We start from the raw sequence: 17,819 nt of genomic DNA on the forward strand, positions 1-17,819 counted from the left end.
ACTGTCGTTAGTGGAGTGGTTGGGGGGCAATTGTGGGGGCCAAATAATTGGAGACGTAAAGAGACCGAATAATTGGACCTGGAGAGTCAAAATATATACATCGCATTCGGCCCCATCTTACACATTTAAATCCTACTTTATTCGGCCAAATAGCCTGTTGAGTAAGGGACCGAGTGGAAAGCGGTTTGCAACAAAAGGAGCCGAGAAAATAGTTATACGGTGAATTGAAAGTGGGCCCAGCCCCGAGGCCCAACAAAGAAAAGATATAAATAGAAGAACATCAGCCAGAAAGAGGTATGTGAGAATTAGTACGCTTCACTTAAGACACACGCAATTTAGAAAGCATACACTGACTTATCCGTCGGAGTGCTAATTCTGGCACCCCCGACCGGAGTGTTCATTCTTTTCAGGCTACCAGCTGAGGATCTTATGCGTCCCATTGGATCCAAAGAGTATTTCCAAACCACCTTCCCTACAATACTGTATTGATTATATCGTTTTGTCATTAGAATCCACCATAATTCTTGATTTTTGTGATGGAAGAGTTACAAATCAATAGAAATTCAAATTCAAATTCAAATAACAATATGCCTAGTTATAACAAAAGCAGTTATGAAAATGTAAGGCTCCGTTTGGTGGAGTTTTCAAAATCTAGTTCAACACTCACTTTTGAGTGTGGTGTTTGTTTAGGGTTTTCAAATCATAATTCTACACTCATTTCTCAAAACTCAATTCAAAACATAATCATTACTTTTCAAAACTCATAACCAAACACATAATTCAAAACTCTTTTCAAAACTCCATTCAAATCAATATTTTAAAAATATTTTAATTTTGTTAAGATTTTAAATGTTTTAATAATATGTTACGATTTTTTTAATTTTTTTAATTTTTTGAATATTTTTAAATATTTAAATTTTTAAATATTGCGATTTTAATTTTTTAAATTTTAAAATATTTTATAAAAATAAATTCAAACTCTATTTTATAAAAATATTTTTAAATATTTTAATTTTTTTTGTTATGTATTTGGTTACGATTTGAGTGTAGAGTTGTGAAAGTAGTATGGAGTTTCGAATTATGTGTTTGGTTATGAGTTTTAAAAATAATTTTTTAATTGAGTTTTGTTTTATATGTTTGGTTACGATTTGAGTGTAGAGTTGTTTTCAAATTTAAAATATTAAAATTTTAAATTATTTTAATTTTTTGAATATTTAAATTATTTAAATTTTTACGCTTGAAAATTTTTGAATATTTATTTTAATTTTTTACTTATTAAATTTTTTAAATTATTTAAATTATTTAAATATTTATTATTTAAATTTTTTGAATATTTATTTTGAAAAAAAATTATTTCCTTTGTAGTATTTTCAATTAAAAAATTGATTAATGTTATTTTTCATTAATAATAAATTTTTTTAATTGAATTTTAAAAAGAGTTTGGTTATGAGTGTTGATCAAAATTTTCAATAATGTGAAAGTAATGTGTTTTGTTATGAGTTATAACAATTTGAATTAAGTTTTGAAAACTCTTTTCAAAACTCATAACCAAACAAATTTTCTTACTTCACATGTCAAATCAAACTTTCAAAACTCAATTCTACACTCAATTCAAAACTCAATTCCACACTCAATTCAACACTTTATTCAAAAATCATAACCAAACAAATTTTCTACACTCAAATCATAATTCTAAAACACACAAACTCAAAATACAACTCATATTCTCAAATCATAGTTACAAAGCTCTACCAAACGGAGCTTAAGTTTTTTGTGCATAATTTTTTTTTCCAGGATTTTAATTCGGTAAATCAGTGCTGAAACATGTTACTTTTTTCGGATATCAACTATCGAAATTATTAATTCTATTAAAAAATCAAGTTATGAATTTGGATTCGGAACTTAACTTCCGAATTTAAGAATTATTTCGAAAACCAAATTCTGAATTTTTTTACATGTTTCGAAAGTTAAAAATCAAATAAACCTTTTTTCATTCGGATAACCAGTACCAAACAAGCAAAATCGAATTGCTTCAAAAAAAAACAAGAGTTTATAAATAAAATAAAAAAAAAGAGATAGATGAAATTGTATGTCTTCAATGGAGTTTGATACAAAACGATATTGTTTCAAGATCTATATTGATGCAAGTCGATACCAATTAATGATTTTTTCGATGTTGACTAGATTTGTGGATTGAAGGAATCAATTTGATAATGTAACTGAAAATCAAATGAAGTAATTTGTTGTATAATCTGAAGATTCATGGAATGATTTGCTGAGAAATTTCTTGTGAAAGATGTTTTCAAGGTGGGTGGAATAAAAAATGAGTCTATATCATTGATTCTATGTAGAACAAATGATTTAAGTAGTGTGTATAAAGATATTAATTTAGGATATAATTAGAATATGTAAAATATGAACGGAGAACAAAAACATAAAATCAATTCCGTAAAAATATGCATTGAGAAATTATTTACGCAAAAATAAAAGTGTGAAATTTCCCAATAGACCATTGTCCACACCGACTTAAATACTAGTTGAATTGGTAGCCTTGCGATATTTTGATGATTCGAATCTTGTCTTCATACAGTAAAATATATTCCTCCCTTAAAAAAAAAAAAAATGTGTGGGAACACTAATTAGTGTTATCATTAATGATATGGCAGTGAGGCCCATCAGGAATGATTTGATATTTTGACCTTAGTATTGTATTTTTTTTCTTTTCGTATTGAATGTCATGTCATTAGTGGTCTTTTTAGAACTCCAAAATTAGTGGTCTCTATCATTGTTGAAAAAAAAAAAAACTCCCAAACAAACAGACCCCATAGATTGATCAATAATCTCTCTCTACAATCGAAATGGGAAGGTGTTTAGTCTCGTCCACACCCACTCCCCTGCGATTTTCTCAAATATCCAGATCAATTTCACTATTTAATCGCCCAAAACTCACCCTCCCATCGAGTTCTTTTGCAATTCCTCATCTGCGAAGAGGTTTCCGAGATGGGTTTTGCAAGACTCTGTCGTTCAATTCTATGCCCACAAGAACATTGTGCACCAAAGCTGTGTTATCTGAAATTCCCAATCAGAAAAAGTACTCAAAAGTTGCTTCTGAATCAACTGGCCCCATATCATCCAATCAGCTCCTCGGTGTGGTTGAAACTGCTGCTAAAACTGGTGCTGAGGTATGCCCAACTTACTTTGTTTACATTTTATGTTGTGTTTTGTGTTTGGTTGAATGGCTTTTTTTTTTTTTTTTTTTTTGGGGGGGGGGGGGGGGGGGGGGGGGGGGGGTTTATGACAGTGCTTAAATGCTTAGGAGATGAGTAGTAATTTATTGAAGTTTAGCTTGAAAATTAAATTTAAGTATTAAACTTGTTTATAAAAGGAGCTGATTTCAAATGAGCTCAAGTAGCTTAGTTTGTTTTGCTTAGTTCTATGTATGGTCAATGTGTTTGTGTGTGTTACCTACTATATGCTTGTATTCCTGTGTTCAAATAGGAAGAACCCATTTTTGTTTTGTGTTCATATCTAATCAGAAGAACCTAATTTTTGTATCTATTCATAACTACCTCCAACGTGCAGATTAACACACTCTCTGTGTTTATTACGTATTTTTTAACTTGCATTTATTGAACTTAACTATTGATTCTGGCATACTGTTTTGCCCGGATGGGGAAACAAACTTTGAAAGGGAGGAAATAATCTCACACCAAGAATTGGCATTGTGATTTGTGAGTCAAGAAGGCAGAATTGGGGTGAATATTGGGTTAGATTTACAAAGAGATACTTTAAGATTAAAATTACTGAATATAAGCAGTAGCTAGTTTAAATCATTACAGTGAGCTTGAGTACACGGGAAATATGAAAAGGAAACATATAAATGTGTTTTTAATCTCCCATTTCCCATCAAAGTGACCTTTATTCTTTCAATTTTGAGTTGTATTTCTTTGATTTCTTTGCATTTACTGCTTTTCTTTTCAGGTTGTGATGGACGCTGTGAAGAAGCCTCAAAATATTGTCTATAAAGGACTCACTGATTTGGTGACAGAGTAAGACCTGTTTTTCTAAGTTTTCATGTTCATGGTGTAAATGCTAGGGATAGCATAGGTTGACTATTTCATGACTTGTATGTATAACCTCCTTAGGTAGGAACCTAAGCCACTGCCAAGAGGAAACACATTGGCAACTCTAGAAGCTTTGTAGAGGTTGAAGATTTATGGGAGAAGTACAAGGAGAAGTTTCACCAGCATGAGATGACTTTTGACAAGGCGGGGACCAAGAAGACTGGAAAAAGGATTTTTTAGCTTGGTCAACAATCCTAGGTAGTTTGGTCCACTAGATGACCAGACTGCAGTCTTGTGATTCCCTTCTCTATGGTGAGGAAGGGAATCACTTTTTGCAATCGAAAAAAGGAAGGGAATTCCTTTCCTTGGAAGTGTATGGAAGGCAGGGAGGCCAACTAAGGTGGCTTTTTTTATTTTTTTATTTTATTAATCTGGACAGCTGCTTTAAATTCTATTCTTACCATCGAAAATCTGGTTAAAAGAGGTTTTGGGTTTCCTAACTGGTGTTGCACGTGCTAAAAGGCAGAGAAGTAAATTATTTGTTACTACATTGTGAGGTAGCTGGAATTAAGGTATTTGATTTTGACCATTTTTGGAGTTCATGAGGTATTTGAGTTATGTTGGCTTTTTAGTTGTATGGGCATTGCGAGGGTGGATGTTGATCAAAAAGGAAGAAAAATTATGGGTGGTGGTACCTTTGTGTTTGATATGGGATTTCTAGAGGCAAAGGAAACTGGTCGTTGAATAAATGAAGCTTTGACAAATAATTAATTGATTCCTTTTCTTTTGGTGCATTTGTCTACAGATAAAGATGGTGGTGCACAAATTGAAAATGTCTATTGTATACTTTTCATTTTTTGGTGCAAAGGCAATTTTTGTGAATCCTCTTTTGATCTTGAAGATTTTATAGCATACACAAGAAAATTTATTTTTAGGATTGGCATTAATTTTTAAATCATCTATCATTTTTTTTTTCATTCGTTTATTTCTTGCTCCCATTATTTTTTTGGTTTTCTTATGTGTTTTCATCTTCTTTGATGCTATTAACTTGGATTTACTTGCAGCACAGATAAAATGAGTGAGGTTGCTATTCTAGAAGTTGTAACGAAGAACTTCAAAGATCACCTTATTCTTGGGGAAGAGGGAGGGCTTATTGGCAATTCATCTTCTGATTATCTTTGGTGCATAGATCCCTTAGGTTAGACTCTCTTAACCCTTTGGTAATTAAGATTATGTGTACATATTCACCAAGTTCCTCGGATGGAACTCAACTCTTGATTCTGGACTTATACTTGTCTAAACTAGTTGTGATTTGTTTAGCAATGTTACTATCGTAAAACTTTTACAACTTGACATGATTTTAATATTGTTTGCTAGAACTTATTGATTCATTTTCAATTATATATCAGAATTTGTGTGGCCAAATTAGATGACTTGCATAACCTATTTTTCTGTTCCTTTTGAAACTTACTAGGCTTCTCAAAATTCTAAGCCACTAGACTAACTTATTGGCAGTAACTTTTTGTTTCTTGTTCTCCTTTTTGGAGTGTAGGAATGCACTTCAGTTGCAGTTTTTAGATTGAATTCTGTAATCTTTGTAAAAAAAAAAAAACAACGCCCAAGAAGTACACATTAATGTGTGTTTGGGAGGGGAAAGATTCAGTACACACCTAACCTTTGGCATAAAGCGTAAAGTGGTGGCCCAAGACTGTAATCTTTGTATATGAATAAAAATTCTGGAGAGGAAATTTTAATGACAAAAAAATGGGAAATGAGCTGCTTCTGAAGAGCAATATATAAGGTTTCTGATTGATTTATAGGTAAGAAAATCTTTTTTTTCTTCTTCCACACCCTTTCCTCCTCCCAATCCCAATCCAATCATTTCTTCCACACCCTAATTTTAAAAGTTCCTAATAATTTGTCTTTTGCATATTCTGTTCGATCTTATATCTATCACCTAGCATTTCTAATTTCCTATGACATTATGAACGACATTTCTAGTTTCTATTTCCCATTTCTTTTTTGATAATGACAACTTTTCTCAATTCAAAGTGTGACACTTCACTGTTACCTCATTATGATTGTTGATAATTCCTTCATATTGAAACATGTTATCTTCTGCCTGCATTTACTTCTTATATTTGCAGCTAGTTTTCTGACGTAAAGCCATTTGCCTTTGATATATATATAGATGGGACAACAAATTTTGCACATTGCTACCCTAGCTTTGCAGTCTCTGTGGGAGTTCTGTATAAAGGAAAGCCGGCTGCTGGTGCTGTGGTATATAATCACTTACCTTTATCGTCTCCAAAAAGAATTTGCATAATTCTGTAACGGTCCATTGGATTGAAATTTGATATGTAAATTAATATGGTCATTGAAATTGTTATACTAAATGATGGTTTCCCTGGTTGATGTGTTAATCAGAATATAAAACATAGTTGCATAAACCTTTTCATTTTCTATTTTTTTGGTATTGAACTCAACTCAACTAATATTTGGAGTAGTTCTTGTCCAATTATTTCTTCAAAGATCAAGAGTGAATGAGTTTCTCTGTTTCTGACTTGAAGGGATGACAATTGGTTTGTGTTGAAGGTAGAATTTGTTGGAGGCCCCATGTGTTGGAATACACGCACATTTTCTGCAGCTGCTGGTAAGAAGGATTTATCTTAAGCAATTATATAACAAGCTATTTTACATACCAAAATTGAAATATAAAGTTCTGACTTAATACTTGTTACTCTTTATTCTAGGTGGCGGTGCTTTTTGTAATGGGCAAAAGATTCAAGTGAGTCATACCGATAAGGTGAGTGATCATGTTATATCTAGACTATAATGTTTTATTCAATTGGTGACCTTCAGTAAGACTTTTTTTGTTGGTGGTGGATGTGGAAGAGAGACTGGTTGAGGATGTGCCCAACAACACTCTCTGTTTTATGGCGTCTAGACTCAAGGAATTTTTCCGTGAACTTTACATACTTTCAGACCTTGTGATCAGACTCCATTATGGATTTCTGAGCACATTCTTCGTAAGTCCCTCTTATCAGTTCCTTTCCCAGGCTCAGTTTATGCAAGGAAAAGGAACTGAGAAGAAGGTATTGACAACAGATTTTATTACAGGACAGTTCAAATGCTTGTGTATATTTCACTTCTTATCTATCTATAAAATTAATCACGTTTGTTCTACTTCTGGAAACGGATCACATTGAAAAAAATTGTGTAGAAGTGTGGTGGTTTAGAGCTGAAAGCTGGAAAAAAAAAAATTCAGCTCACCTTTTTTCACTTGTTTTCTTAGGTGGAGCAGTCACTTCTAGTTACTGGATTTGGGTATGAACATGACGATGCATGGAGTACCAACATAGAGTTATTCAAAGAATTTACTGATGTCAGCCGGGTAATAACCATTTTCTTTCACTTGCTTTACTGATAACTTGCTTTACTTCTTACATCATAGATAGGGGTGGAAGATTTTGTGTTTTAAGATTTTGTAATCTCTCTCTCCATTTTGACATTTATGTGTAGGGCGTGAGAAGGCTTGGTGCTGCTGCAGTGGATATGTGCCATGTAGCTTTGGGAATTGTAGAAGCATATTGGGAATATCGTCTAAAACCATGGGATATGGCTGCTGGTGTTTTGGTAACATCAATCATTTTAAGAAATATTTCTTATTTTATCTTCTAGATATCAATGAAAGAACTATATATAAAACAATGCCCAATTAATACACATTAATGTGTGTTTGGGAGGGGAAAGTGTGAGCACACCTAACCTTTGGCAAAATGCACAAAGTGACGGGCCAAGACTTGAATCCATAACCTTAAGGTTATTACCCCAAGACTTCATGTCACACCCCACTTTTTATTACTCGAATTCCATTACCAAGACCATTATTAAAGATTCGATTTCAGAGATAGCATACAAAAGCTCATGATATTTTCAAGGGATACATCAGTAATAATTCTCTCATTCGAATAAAAATGAATGCAACATGTAGGCACTATTAAATAAATTGTCCGTGGGCTTACATCATTTAACTCAAGAGTAAGGGTTTAACCCTTTACATCAATGGCATTCCGCCTACACATAAGGAGGCCCCGTGGCCAACAAATAAGGAAGATCCGAAATCTTATAGCACATCCTAATAATCACCTGAAAAAGATTCAACAACGTGGGATGAACATAAAGTCTAGTAAGAATCTCAACATGATCCTCAACAATAACGACTTACAAATAGCTATGATCATGAATGCTAATCTCATACCATATAAATAATGTGACATTTTATAACCAAAGTACACATACATACGTACTTTTTTCAAAATCATTCAGTTATTTAACAACACCAAGTTCCACTTTTACTACCCATTTCCCATATGAACAATTCTTACACATTACTTGATTTTTTTTGCCATTTGTGACAAAATAACGCATAATATCCGTTTATTACTTTTTCTTGAAAGCACGATTACCAATTCCGATTTCCCTCTCATCATTTATAACCCATTGTATAACCCAAGTCTGACTCCACATGTTCATCACATTTTCAATCTTAAGTTCAAGTTAAAGAGATATTATCAATAACTCATTATTGGTAGGCAATTCCCTCAATCACTCTCAACACGTCCAAACATACATAAAAACATCTACTCAACACATGAGACAATTCAATCTTACTAATTCATAATTACCATAACACATGACACATAGTCAATTGAGACAACAATGATAAATAATCCCTGCTCTACATGCCCGAAACATGATAAGCCAATGACACATCTTTCCACAAATGCACTGCCAATTTACCAGACACAAGCTGGAAGAGAATGGTTCCTCTGCCAATTTACCAGGCGCTAACTGGAAGGGAGTGGTACCTCTGATTATCAGCGCAACACGCACAGCTAATTTACCAGGCGCTAGCTGGAAGGGAATAGTACCTCTGATTCGCAACCAATTTATCAGGTGCTAGCTGGAAGGGAATGGTATCTTTCATTATCAGCGCAGCACACACACACATATTAACCATCACAACATGATAAAGTACATCCAACAAGTGTAACACATACACACAAGTAATCAACACAATAATGTCATCCTCCACCGATGACCAAGGACAAAACCTCTAAGCAACATGTACTCAACTTACACATTAACAACAATAATTCACATGGGACTTTAGATCCAATTATAACAATGTTGAATTTAAATATTCGTGATTCAACCCCAAGTCAATTTCCGAAACTCCCACAATGTTAGCATTTCATCCTTCCATTTGCAAAATCTATTGTCTCTTCCTTCTACATTAATCTTCTCCACCCTTTGCCTCAATTCATTTAGTTTCTTTTCACAAGGGAGTATGACCAACTCACATTCTTTCATTTTAGATAAATGATTTCAATCCTAACTAACAAGGTTAATATTTACTCAATTTCTATATAACGGTAATTTAACACCACAACCTTCAAATCTCATGATTAAATTCCTTTTTAACAATTAACAACTTGTCACTTTGTTAGATTTAACTAAAATCAACTCAACACAAGTTAAATACTAAAATTTATGAGAACCCGGTTTAATCACAAGTTATTGCCAAGTCAATAATCAAATCCTTAATTCATAACATGATAATTTCATTACTTAAATTTCTAATTTCATAACATGCTTAACCCACAATAAAAACCCTTTTTGACAAATGTGCAAGTTAATTAAAAATTAAGGCTTCACTTCCCTCTTTACATAAACAAGCTAAACTACTACTCAAAATTTAACCAACAACAATAAACTCCCAATTTACAACCTCACCCAACCCGTCTTGAACCCCCATTCATGATTTTCAAAAGAAATCCAAAACAACAAAGTTTTTATGCAATATGAACATACCACATGTCTATCTATAGGTGAAGCATTGAAGAAAATCAAAGAAATCTCTACCTCAAGAGGGAAGAGGAGAAAGAGCCCAAAAATCGACCTCACCGAAATACGATCTCTATCGGTCAAGACGAAACCCTCGACACGCTCATCATTTTGGTATAAGGGATTAGCATCAAAAACCCAATGGATTTCTTGAGATCAAAGAAGATGAAATGTTTTGTGGATTTGGGTAGAGAGAGATGAGAGAAAAAGAGAGAAATAATGAAAAGGGACAGTGATACAATCAGATATGGAGGAAAAAGGGCCAAAAAGTGCAAAATATAGCTGAAAAGCACGAAAAACGGAGCAGAAAACGCGCCTGGCCGCACGTGCTGCGCCCACTCCTGTACGTGCGACTCCCACCCCCGCACGTGCGGCTTGCCTCGCACCTCAACTCACGCACCTGCCTTTTTAGCAGTGTGTTCACAGCACAAGCCCCCAGCTTCCCGCATGTGCGGCCCTGGCCCCCAGCCCGGAAAAAATCCCCGACTTCTCCCCCAACACTCCGAAACCAACCCCACACCCTCCGCAACGAATAAAAACTCATAATTGAAACAAACAAGAGCGAAAATTTTGAGGAGAAGTCCTCAGAAGTAACGAATCCAACTGTTGACAGAAACACGCTTTTAAAACCCGACATTTAACAACGAGAATTCCAACATGACCTCAAAAGAGCAAAGCCAAATACACACTGGTCATCACACTTCAAATTCGCCCGTACCATTTTTCATTTTCTATGTTTTACTACGTTTCTAATTTTACTCGGATTCCTTATGGGTGCACTGAGTCGCAATTTTTACACTTGAATTAGGAATACTATGGTAACTGTTTTAGATGACAATGTTTTTCAAGAATAGATTGAAAATCTACTAACCTAAGTTGGTTGACCAATTGCCATTTGTATTTTCTTAAAACCTGTATCCGGATGAAGCAAGTGCTTAAGAAACCTTACATTTCAAAGAATTGGTGTGTGTTTTGGCACTTGGCTCTCATGAAAATGATTGGGCGTGTTTGGTAACGTTTACGTTTTCAGTTTATATTTATAAAAAATTTATAAATTGATTTTTGTTTATTTTTAAAAAAACATAAATTACAAACACGTTTGGTAATTGACAAAATATTTAAAAAAATTTAAAAATATAAAAAAGAGTGAGAAATGGCAAGTGGCGACGGAAGACGGTGGTGGAAATTGATGACGGTGGGTGGTGGGTAGGTGGGTAACGGTGGCGATGGTGGGTGGTAGTGAGTGGGTGGTGGTGGTGGTGGCAGTGGTGGTGGTGGCGGGTGGTGGGTGGTGGTGGCAGATGGGTGGCGGATGGCAGGTGGTGGTGACGGGTAGGTGGCGGGTGGTGGTGGTGGGTGGGTGGGTGACAGTGGTGGTGGCGGGTAGGTGGCAGGTGGTCGTGGTGGGTGGGTGGGTGACGGTAGTAGGTGGTAGCGAGTGAGTGGTGACGGATGGTGGCCGGTGGCGGATGACGGATGGCGGATGGTGGTGGGTGATTGAGTGGGTGGCAGTGACGGGTAGGTAGCAGTGGTGGTGGTGGGTGACGGTGGGTGACGATGGCGGGTGGTGGGTGGTAGTGAGTAGGTGGTGGTGGTGGTGGCGGATGGCGGGTGGTGGTGGTGGTGGGTAGTAGGTGGTGGCGGCGGCGATGGGTGGGTGGTGGTGACGGGTGGGTGGCAGGTGGGTGGTGGGCTGGTGGTGGTTGGGGATGGATGGTGGGTGGTGGTGGCGGTGGCGAAAGACAGTGGTGAAAAATGGTGACGGGTGGTGACTAGTGCTGGGTGGTAAAAAAAAAAAAAAACTTAAAACTTAAAACGGAAACACATTTTTTGTGTTTTCATTTTTTGGCCAAATTTATAAACTGAGACCATTGATTTATAAATCAAAAATTTTACCAAACAAGTTTTTATTTGAGTTTTTAAAATTTTTGTAAATATAAACAGAAAACTGAAAACGTGGTGTGTTTGGTAACGTTTACGTTTTCAGTTTATATTTACAAAAATTTTATAAACTGGTTTTTGTTTATTTTTAGGAAAACATAAACTACAAAAGCGTTTGGTAATTGACAAAATGTTTTAAAAAATTTAAAAATATAAAAAGGAGTGAGAAATAGCAAGTGGTGGCAAGTGGCGGCAGAAGACGGTGGTGGAAAGTGATGACGGTGGGTGGTGGGTAGTTGGTGGTGGTGGTGGTGGTGGTGGTGCGTGGGTGGGTGGGTGACGATGGCGGGTGGTGGTGGCGGGTGGTGGGTGGTGGTGGCAGGTGGGTGGCAGATGGCGAGTAGGTAGCGGGTGGTGGTAGTGGGTGGGTGAGTGACGGTGGCGGGTGGTGGGTGGTAGTGAGTGAGTGGTGGTGGCGGGTGGCGGGTGGTGGATGGTGGTGGGTGGTGGCGGATGGGTGGTGGGTGGGTGGGTGGGTGACGGTGGCGAGTGATGGGTGGTAGCAAGTGGGTGGTGGTGGCAGGTGGGTGGTGGCGGGTGGTGGTGGTGGCGGTGGTGGTGGGTGGTGGCGGGTGGGGGTGGTGGTGGTGGGTGGGTGGGTGACGGTGGTGGGTGGTAGGTGGTAACAAGTGGGTGGTAGTGGTAGTAGTAGTGGGTGGTGGGTGACGGGTGGCGGGTGGCAGGTGGCTGGTGGCGGTAGGTGGGTGGTGAGTGGTGGTGGCAAGTAGGTGGCAGCAAGTAGGTGGCGGGTGGTGGTGGCGGGCAGTGGATGGTAGTGGCGGGTGGCGGGTGGATGACAGGTGGGTGGTGGGTGGTGGGTGGGTGGTAGTGGTGGTGGCGGCGGCGATGGGTGGATGGTGGTGGCGAGTGGGTAACAGGTGGGTGGTGGGTGGTGGTAGGTGGCTGGTGGCTGGTGGTGGTGGCAGGTGGGTAGTGAGTGGTGGTGGCAGGTGGTGGTGGGGAGTGGGTGGTGGATGGTGGTGGCGGAAGACGATAGTGGAAAATTGTGGCGGGTGGTGGCTAGTGTTGGGTGGTAAAAAAAAAAAAAACTGAAAACTCAAAATGGAAACACATTTTTCCTGTTTTCATTTTTTGGCCAAATTTATAAACTAAGATTACTGATTTATAAATCAAAAATTTTACCAAACAAGTTTTTATTTGAGTTTTTAAAATTTTTGTAAATATAAACAGAAAACAGAAAACGTAAGTGTTACCAAACGAGAATTCAAGTTTTTTACTTCCAACCATTTATTGCATCTATTTTATTTACATTTCAAGCAGATAGTTGAAGAAGCTGGTGGGGTAGTTTCTTGCATGGATGGTGGAAAATATAGTGTATTTGATAGATCAGTCTTGGTATCCAATGGTGTGCTGCATGACAAGGTTAGTCTTTTCCCTTTATTTCTTAGAGAACTTGATGTTCCATGACAAGGTTAGGTCCAAGGCTTGTAATATTGGGAGCTGTACATTATTACACATCCTAGTATCCACTCATTTTGGAGCCTTATGTGTATTTGATGATAACTGCTCTTGAAATCTATATTTGAGAGATCGTAGGACCAGCGATCCTGTCCAGTAGGCCATGTCTAATGGATGATTGTAACTCCTTAACCACTTGACTACTTATAAATTGTCAAACGCTTATATTAGTCTGCGAGGATTTGAACATATTTGATTGGATTGAATGTGTTACCTGAATGCAGTTAGAAAGCTAAGAAAATAGAGTATGAGAATATACTACTTTCCTATCATCCTCTCTCCAAACCACTTTGTATTGTTTGTGTCTTTTGCAGCTTCTGGAGAGAATTGGCCCTCCAACGGATAAACTGAAGAACAAAGGCATTGATTTTTCATTGTGGTTTAAGCCAGAAAACTATCACACAGATTGTTGACAGTGCCGTCTTTTTATATCTCTGCATTTATTTTGTTGTACCCCACCCTTTCGTTTGTTTTTTGAGCAAAAGAAGAAAAAACTGAGGAAAATGTGGCTTCTTTGATTTCTTGTGTTGATAAACGATCATTATTTTGTCAAGCTATCCATTACATATAGCCAGGTATTATTTTGTGGACAAATTCTATGATGTGCAACCAAACATGTGACTGTTGTTTTTCCATGTCAAAATTTGAGTTAGGACTCAATGTGGTTTCTTTAGGACCACATTATGGTAGTTGGTTACTGTTGCAAATGTTTATTTGTCCTTGTATTGGTTTTCTCTCTATTTGTGATTCAAGTCTTCTACACAAATTTGGATGATTTTGATTTTATGAGAGGATCCCCATCAAACTAGCTAAATCTTTAGCAAAAATTTTGCAAAAAAAATTGTTTTTCTTTTTTAAAATATATTACTTTTTGCTAATTTTTTGTCTAAATATGCTGCTCTCATAATAAGCAAGGCATGTTTCTCAAATGGTAAAGGGACACATGGGCAACGAAGTGTTCACTCTCTGTCTTGCGTTATGGATGAAATACAATACCATGATTTGAGGATTTTCAATTGAATAATAATATACAAACAAAAATTCATAAAGCAATTTTTCTATATAATTATGTGATTCATTGTAGATTTTTTCCTCAAAAACAAAATATATCCATTAAGAGACTTTTTATTTACAAAGCTGACATTAATACATCATTCTTGTGATTTTTTATCTTTTATTTTTGTATAATTTTGTTGCATGAATAGAGTTTCCCTTTTCAATTGTTTATCTAGAGTGATTTCAGCCACAACTTTCTCCCACTCAAAGTTGTGCTTTCAGATATTAATAGAAGAATGATTTACTTGCTTCCCATTATTAATGTGGGTTTCTAGTGGTTGACAAAAATGAGGCAGGGCTGGCTACATTTCTAAATAAGATCTTAGTACAGGCCTACATTTAGCAAAGGTACTACAGTAATAAATCTTTGTTAACAATTAAAAATAAATAAATAAAAGCAAGAGTGGTCATGCCTCACATATCAACACAACGAAAAATATGGGTTTTTAGTGGATGACAAAAATGAGGCAAGGATGGTTACATTTCCAAATAAAATCTTAATACAAGCTTACATTTAACAAAGGTACCCACAAAATCTTTGTTAGGAGTTCATAATCAGGGTTTTAAGAGGAAAAAAAAAAAAAAACCAGCAAGAATGGGTCTCGCCTGACAGATTGAGACACTGGAAAATATGATGCAGAGTTTGGACCATCTAACCTCACAGCCAGTGCATGGAGTTCAAAAACATCAGCAAATGTCTTCTCAATGCATGTGGTTGTGTCGGCGCACGCAGACGGACACAGACAGATTTTCTGGACTTCAATTTATTATGTGCCAAAGTAAGAGACGAATTGCAATTCTGGCAGACATAACAAGAAGCTCCCCTCAATTTCAAGTCAGTCTATTAATTTTCTTGTGTAGTAGAAGCAGATTCTAAATCTTCAGCTGTCACTGGCTGATGCAGCTGCATTCATAAAAAAAGTAGTCAAAGTAAGCAGCAGATAAGAACCTAAGAATGCCTTGAATGGCATAGATGTTAGGTGATATCTCTTGATATGATCCACAAATTAATCATCACCAAAGAAACAAGGCATTATCTCATAGGGATATGAAGTAGGGTTTTTCATAGGTCCATCCTTTGTACCCACAATCAACTTTATACATGCCCATATATATGTCGGATGGGTTTGTGGATGGGTTTGTTGGGCAACCCAGAAATTGCCAACACAAATTTAATCCAAATTCCAAAATCATGTTTGGTAAACAGATACAGAAAAAGGAACAAAGAAAAAATGCATTTTAAGAAGACATTTGAGAAGATCAACTTAAATCTGCCAAAACATAAGCATTTGCAAAAAGTAACTGAAACAACTTTGTTTTGGTTCCAGCCTGGACAAATTACCAAGATATGATACATGTGACCTGGTAGGCAATCTTCACAAGCAAACCTCCACAAGTGATTAGAAAAGCTTAATTAACACCCAGAAAAGAACTAATATTGACCTTGCATATAAACCTTCACTTTTTTTGAAAACCACTAGTATTTTAGGCTCGGCAGAAAATTATTATTTAGATTAATACATATTATTGCATGCCGTTATAGTTGTTTCCAGTGTAATTTGAAGCAGCAAATTGGATATTTGCATCCAAGGCTCTCTGGATAGCAATAATTGTGGCAATAACAATAACCCCCCCCCCCCCTTCTCTCCCAAACAAATATTTTACTTCATACATCCTTGAACAAGAAGTATATCAAGACATCGTCATCTAAGAATGCATAAGTTCTATTCTTTACCTTTTTGAGCATCAACATCAAGCAAAGACTTACAGCATTTGCGACAGTCAACCAATGTAAGGATCGCAAGAAAGCATCATCTCGTGAGGGAAGATTGTCGTGATTCCAAAATGTCATGCTTTGAAACTTTGCATTCATCTCCCAACAATTTGAGTTTTCTTCACACTTGTCAGATCTCTTTCTTTTGTCAGCACTCTTCTTTCCTAACACAGAGCCTGCATAGCAATGATTATTAGTAAAAAGAAAGGGAAAGTTAAAGATAAACCCAAAAATTAAGATATTAAGGGCTTTCTAGGTCATATTTGAGGCACAACCCTGGGGGGGGGGGGGGGGGGGGGGGGGTGTTGATGATAAATATGAGGTAACTTCATTAAAAAAAGAGCATCAAGATGATAAATCCGGCACAAAAATTTAGAAAATCTAGAACTTCATCTAGACAAATAAAGAATCAACAAAATGTAGAAAAGAAAATAAATTCGGCTCCACTCTCCCCGACACCCAACTCAATAAAACCAACAAAAACTTATTCTTCAAACACTGCACAGAAACTTGTAACCTACAGAATGACCACTACTCACTGAATTATGATTCTATTTGCAATGTATTTTTCATTGAATTAAATGCGAGAATAAACATTCTGATCAAATGTAGAACACAACTGAGTTTTTTGACAATGAAAGGAAAACAAAGACAAGGAACAATGACTCACCAGAATAGCCTTGGGGAAGAGGAAGAGTGGTGCCTTGCAACTTCCTTCCCCTGAAGTAAGCTTCCTCCATTTTCAGTCCCTCCACCTCCATACCTACAACAATACAATCCATATATAAACATGAATACACACACACACACACATGTATATATATATATATATATATATACAGAGAGAGAGACAGAGAGAGGTACCAGTGGGCTTGGGTTTGAAGTAGTGAGAAACAGAGCAAGGTCCATCGTACTTGACACAGCAGGGGAGCTGATGGACCTGACCCGTCAGATCCACTGCCGCCGTCGGATTCCCTCCACGGCTGAGGTCGATGCTTCCGACGGTGGCGATCGCCGAACCTCCATCTCCATCCATGTATCTATTCGCACTTAACAAAACTCCTTTCACTGCACAAAAAAAGCCCTAATTTTTGGGCACACAAGTCCAACAGCCTCATATACATTTCCTACCCTGGTTTTTGAATCACAGACCAACAAAGCCCGCCAATCTCAAATTTCTTTTCATAAAATTACCACCAAAAAATAATAATAATAAGCTATGGTTTAACTCCATCTAAGTTCAAGTTTGGCAATTCTAATATAATTTATCTTTTTATTTTTTATTTTTTTTTATTATATTATTTCTCTATTTTTTACATATTTTTTTATAAAAAAATAAAAAATATACTTATTTAAGTTATTTCAAACGATCCTTAAATTTTAAAATTTTAATTTCATGAATTTAAATAATGTACTTTTTAATGAGTTTTATTAATGTATGTTTTAAGATACATGATTAAATATTGATATGCGGAAAAAGAAAGTGGATATCAACCGAGGAATAGTGATTTGGACAATTTTTTTTTTTTTTTTAAGTTATGACGGAATTAGTAGTGATGATGGCTTTATCTATTAAAAGGATTTTGAAACTCAAG

At 36.3% G+C, this 17,819-nt stretch overlaps 2 protein-coding genes across 5 annotated transcripts; one reads left to right on the top strand and one right to left on the bottom strand.

Annotated features, from left to right (window-relative positions):
• Positions 1 to 2,801: 2,801 nt before the first annotated feature.
• Positions 2,802 to 13,988, top strand: LOC114265887 (phosphatase IMPL1, chloroplastic). The gene is made up of 10 exons (XM_028206725.2): positions 2,802 to 3,182; positions 3,982 to 4,049; positions 5,129 to 5,262; positions 6,256 to 6,344; positions 6,660 to 6,717; positions 6,818 to 6,870; positions 7,360 to 7,458; positions 7,587 to 7,700; positions 13,197 to 13,298; positions 13,709 to 13,988. Exons 1-10 carry the CDS (start codon positions 2,859 to 2,861, stop codon positions 13,805 to 13,807), a joined length of 1,140 nt encoding a protein of 379 aa, XP_028062526.2. The 5' UTR covers positions 2,802 to 2,858; the 3' UTR covers positions 13,808 to 13,988.
• Positions 7,955 to 17,486, bottom strand: LOC114320835 (uncharacterized protein C12B10.15c). 4 transcript variants are annotated; one of them, XR_014339374.1, is made up of 5 exons: positions 17,089 to 17,486; positions 16,895 to 16,987; positions 16,186 to 16,400; positions 15,108 to 15,354; positions 7,955 to 8,213 (listed from the first exon to the last, which is right to left on the bottom strand). XR_014339374.1 is itself a non-coding variant. In XM_082886162.1 (4 exons), the coding sequence occupies exons 1-4, from the start codon at positions 17,258 to 17,260 to the stop codon at positions 15,295 to 15,297; spliced, it is 540 nt and encodes a 179-aa protein (XP_082742288.1). In that variant the 5' UTR covers positions 17,261 to 17,486; the 3' UTR covers positions 14,914 to 15,294. The 4 variants fall into 4 exon arrangements, 2 of the variants coding, with proteins under 2 accessions (XP_082742288.1, XP_082742289.1); XR_014339375.1 differs by having other exon boundaries at positions 16,219 to 16,400; positions 17,089 to 17,365; XM_082886162.1 differs by lacking the exon at positions 7,955 to 8,213 and having other exon boundaries at positions 14,914 to 15,354.
• Positions 17,487 to 17,819: the final 333 nt, after the last annotated feature.

The sequence above is a fragment of the Camellia sinensis genome, chromosome 9 (assembly GCF_055761805.1).
Source record: "Camellia sinensis isolate YWXY chromosome 9, ASM5576180v1, whole genome shotgun sequence".
Taxonomy (NCBI): Eukaryota; Viridiplantae; Streptophyta; class Magnoliopsida; order Ericales; family Theaceae; genus Camellia; species Camellia sinensis.

Bases quoted from the DNA above. Each gene is read 5' to 3' on its own strand.
- LOC114265887 (XM_028206725.2), top strand. From the start codon at position 2,859: ATGGGAAGGTGTTTAGTCTCGTCCACACCCACTCCCCTGCGATTTTCT. The intron at 3,183-3,981 runs GTATGCCCAACT...TTTTCTTTTCAG, and splicing joins CTGCTAAAACTGGTGCTGAG to GTTGTGATGGACGCTGTGAA. The intron at 7,701-13,196 runs GTAACATCAATC...CATTTCAAGCAG, and splicing joins ATATGGCTGCTGGTGTTTTG to ATAGTTGAAGAAGCTGGTGG.
- LOC114320835 (XM_082886162.1), bottom strand. From the start codon at position 17,260: ATGGATGGAGATGGAGGTTCGGCGATCGCCACCGTCGGAAGCATCGAC. The intron at 16,988-17,088 runs GTACCTCTCTCT...GTATTGTTGTAG, and splicing joins CTTCAAACCCAAGCCCACTG to GTATGGAGGTGGAGGGACTG. The intron at 15,355-16,185 runs GTAAAGAATAGA...TTATGAATGCAG, and splicing joins TGATGTTGATGCTCAAAAAG to CTGCATCAGCCAGTGACAGC.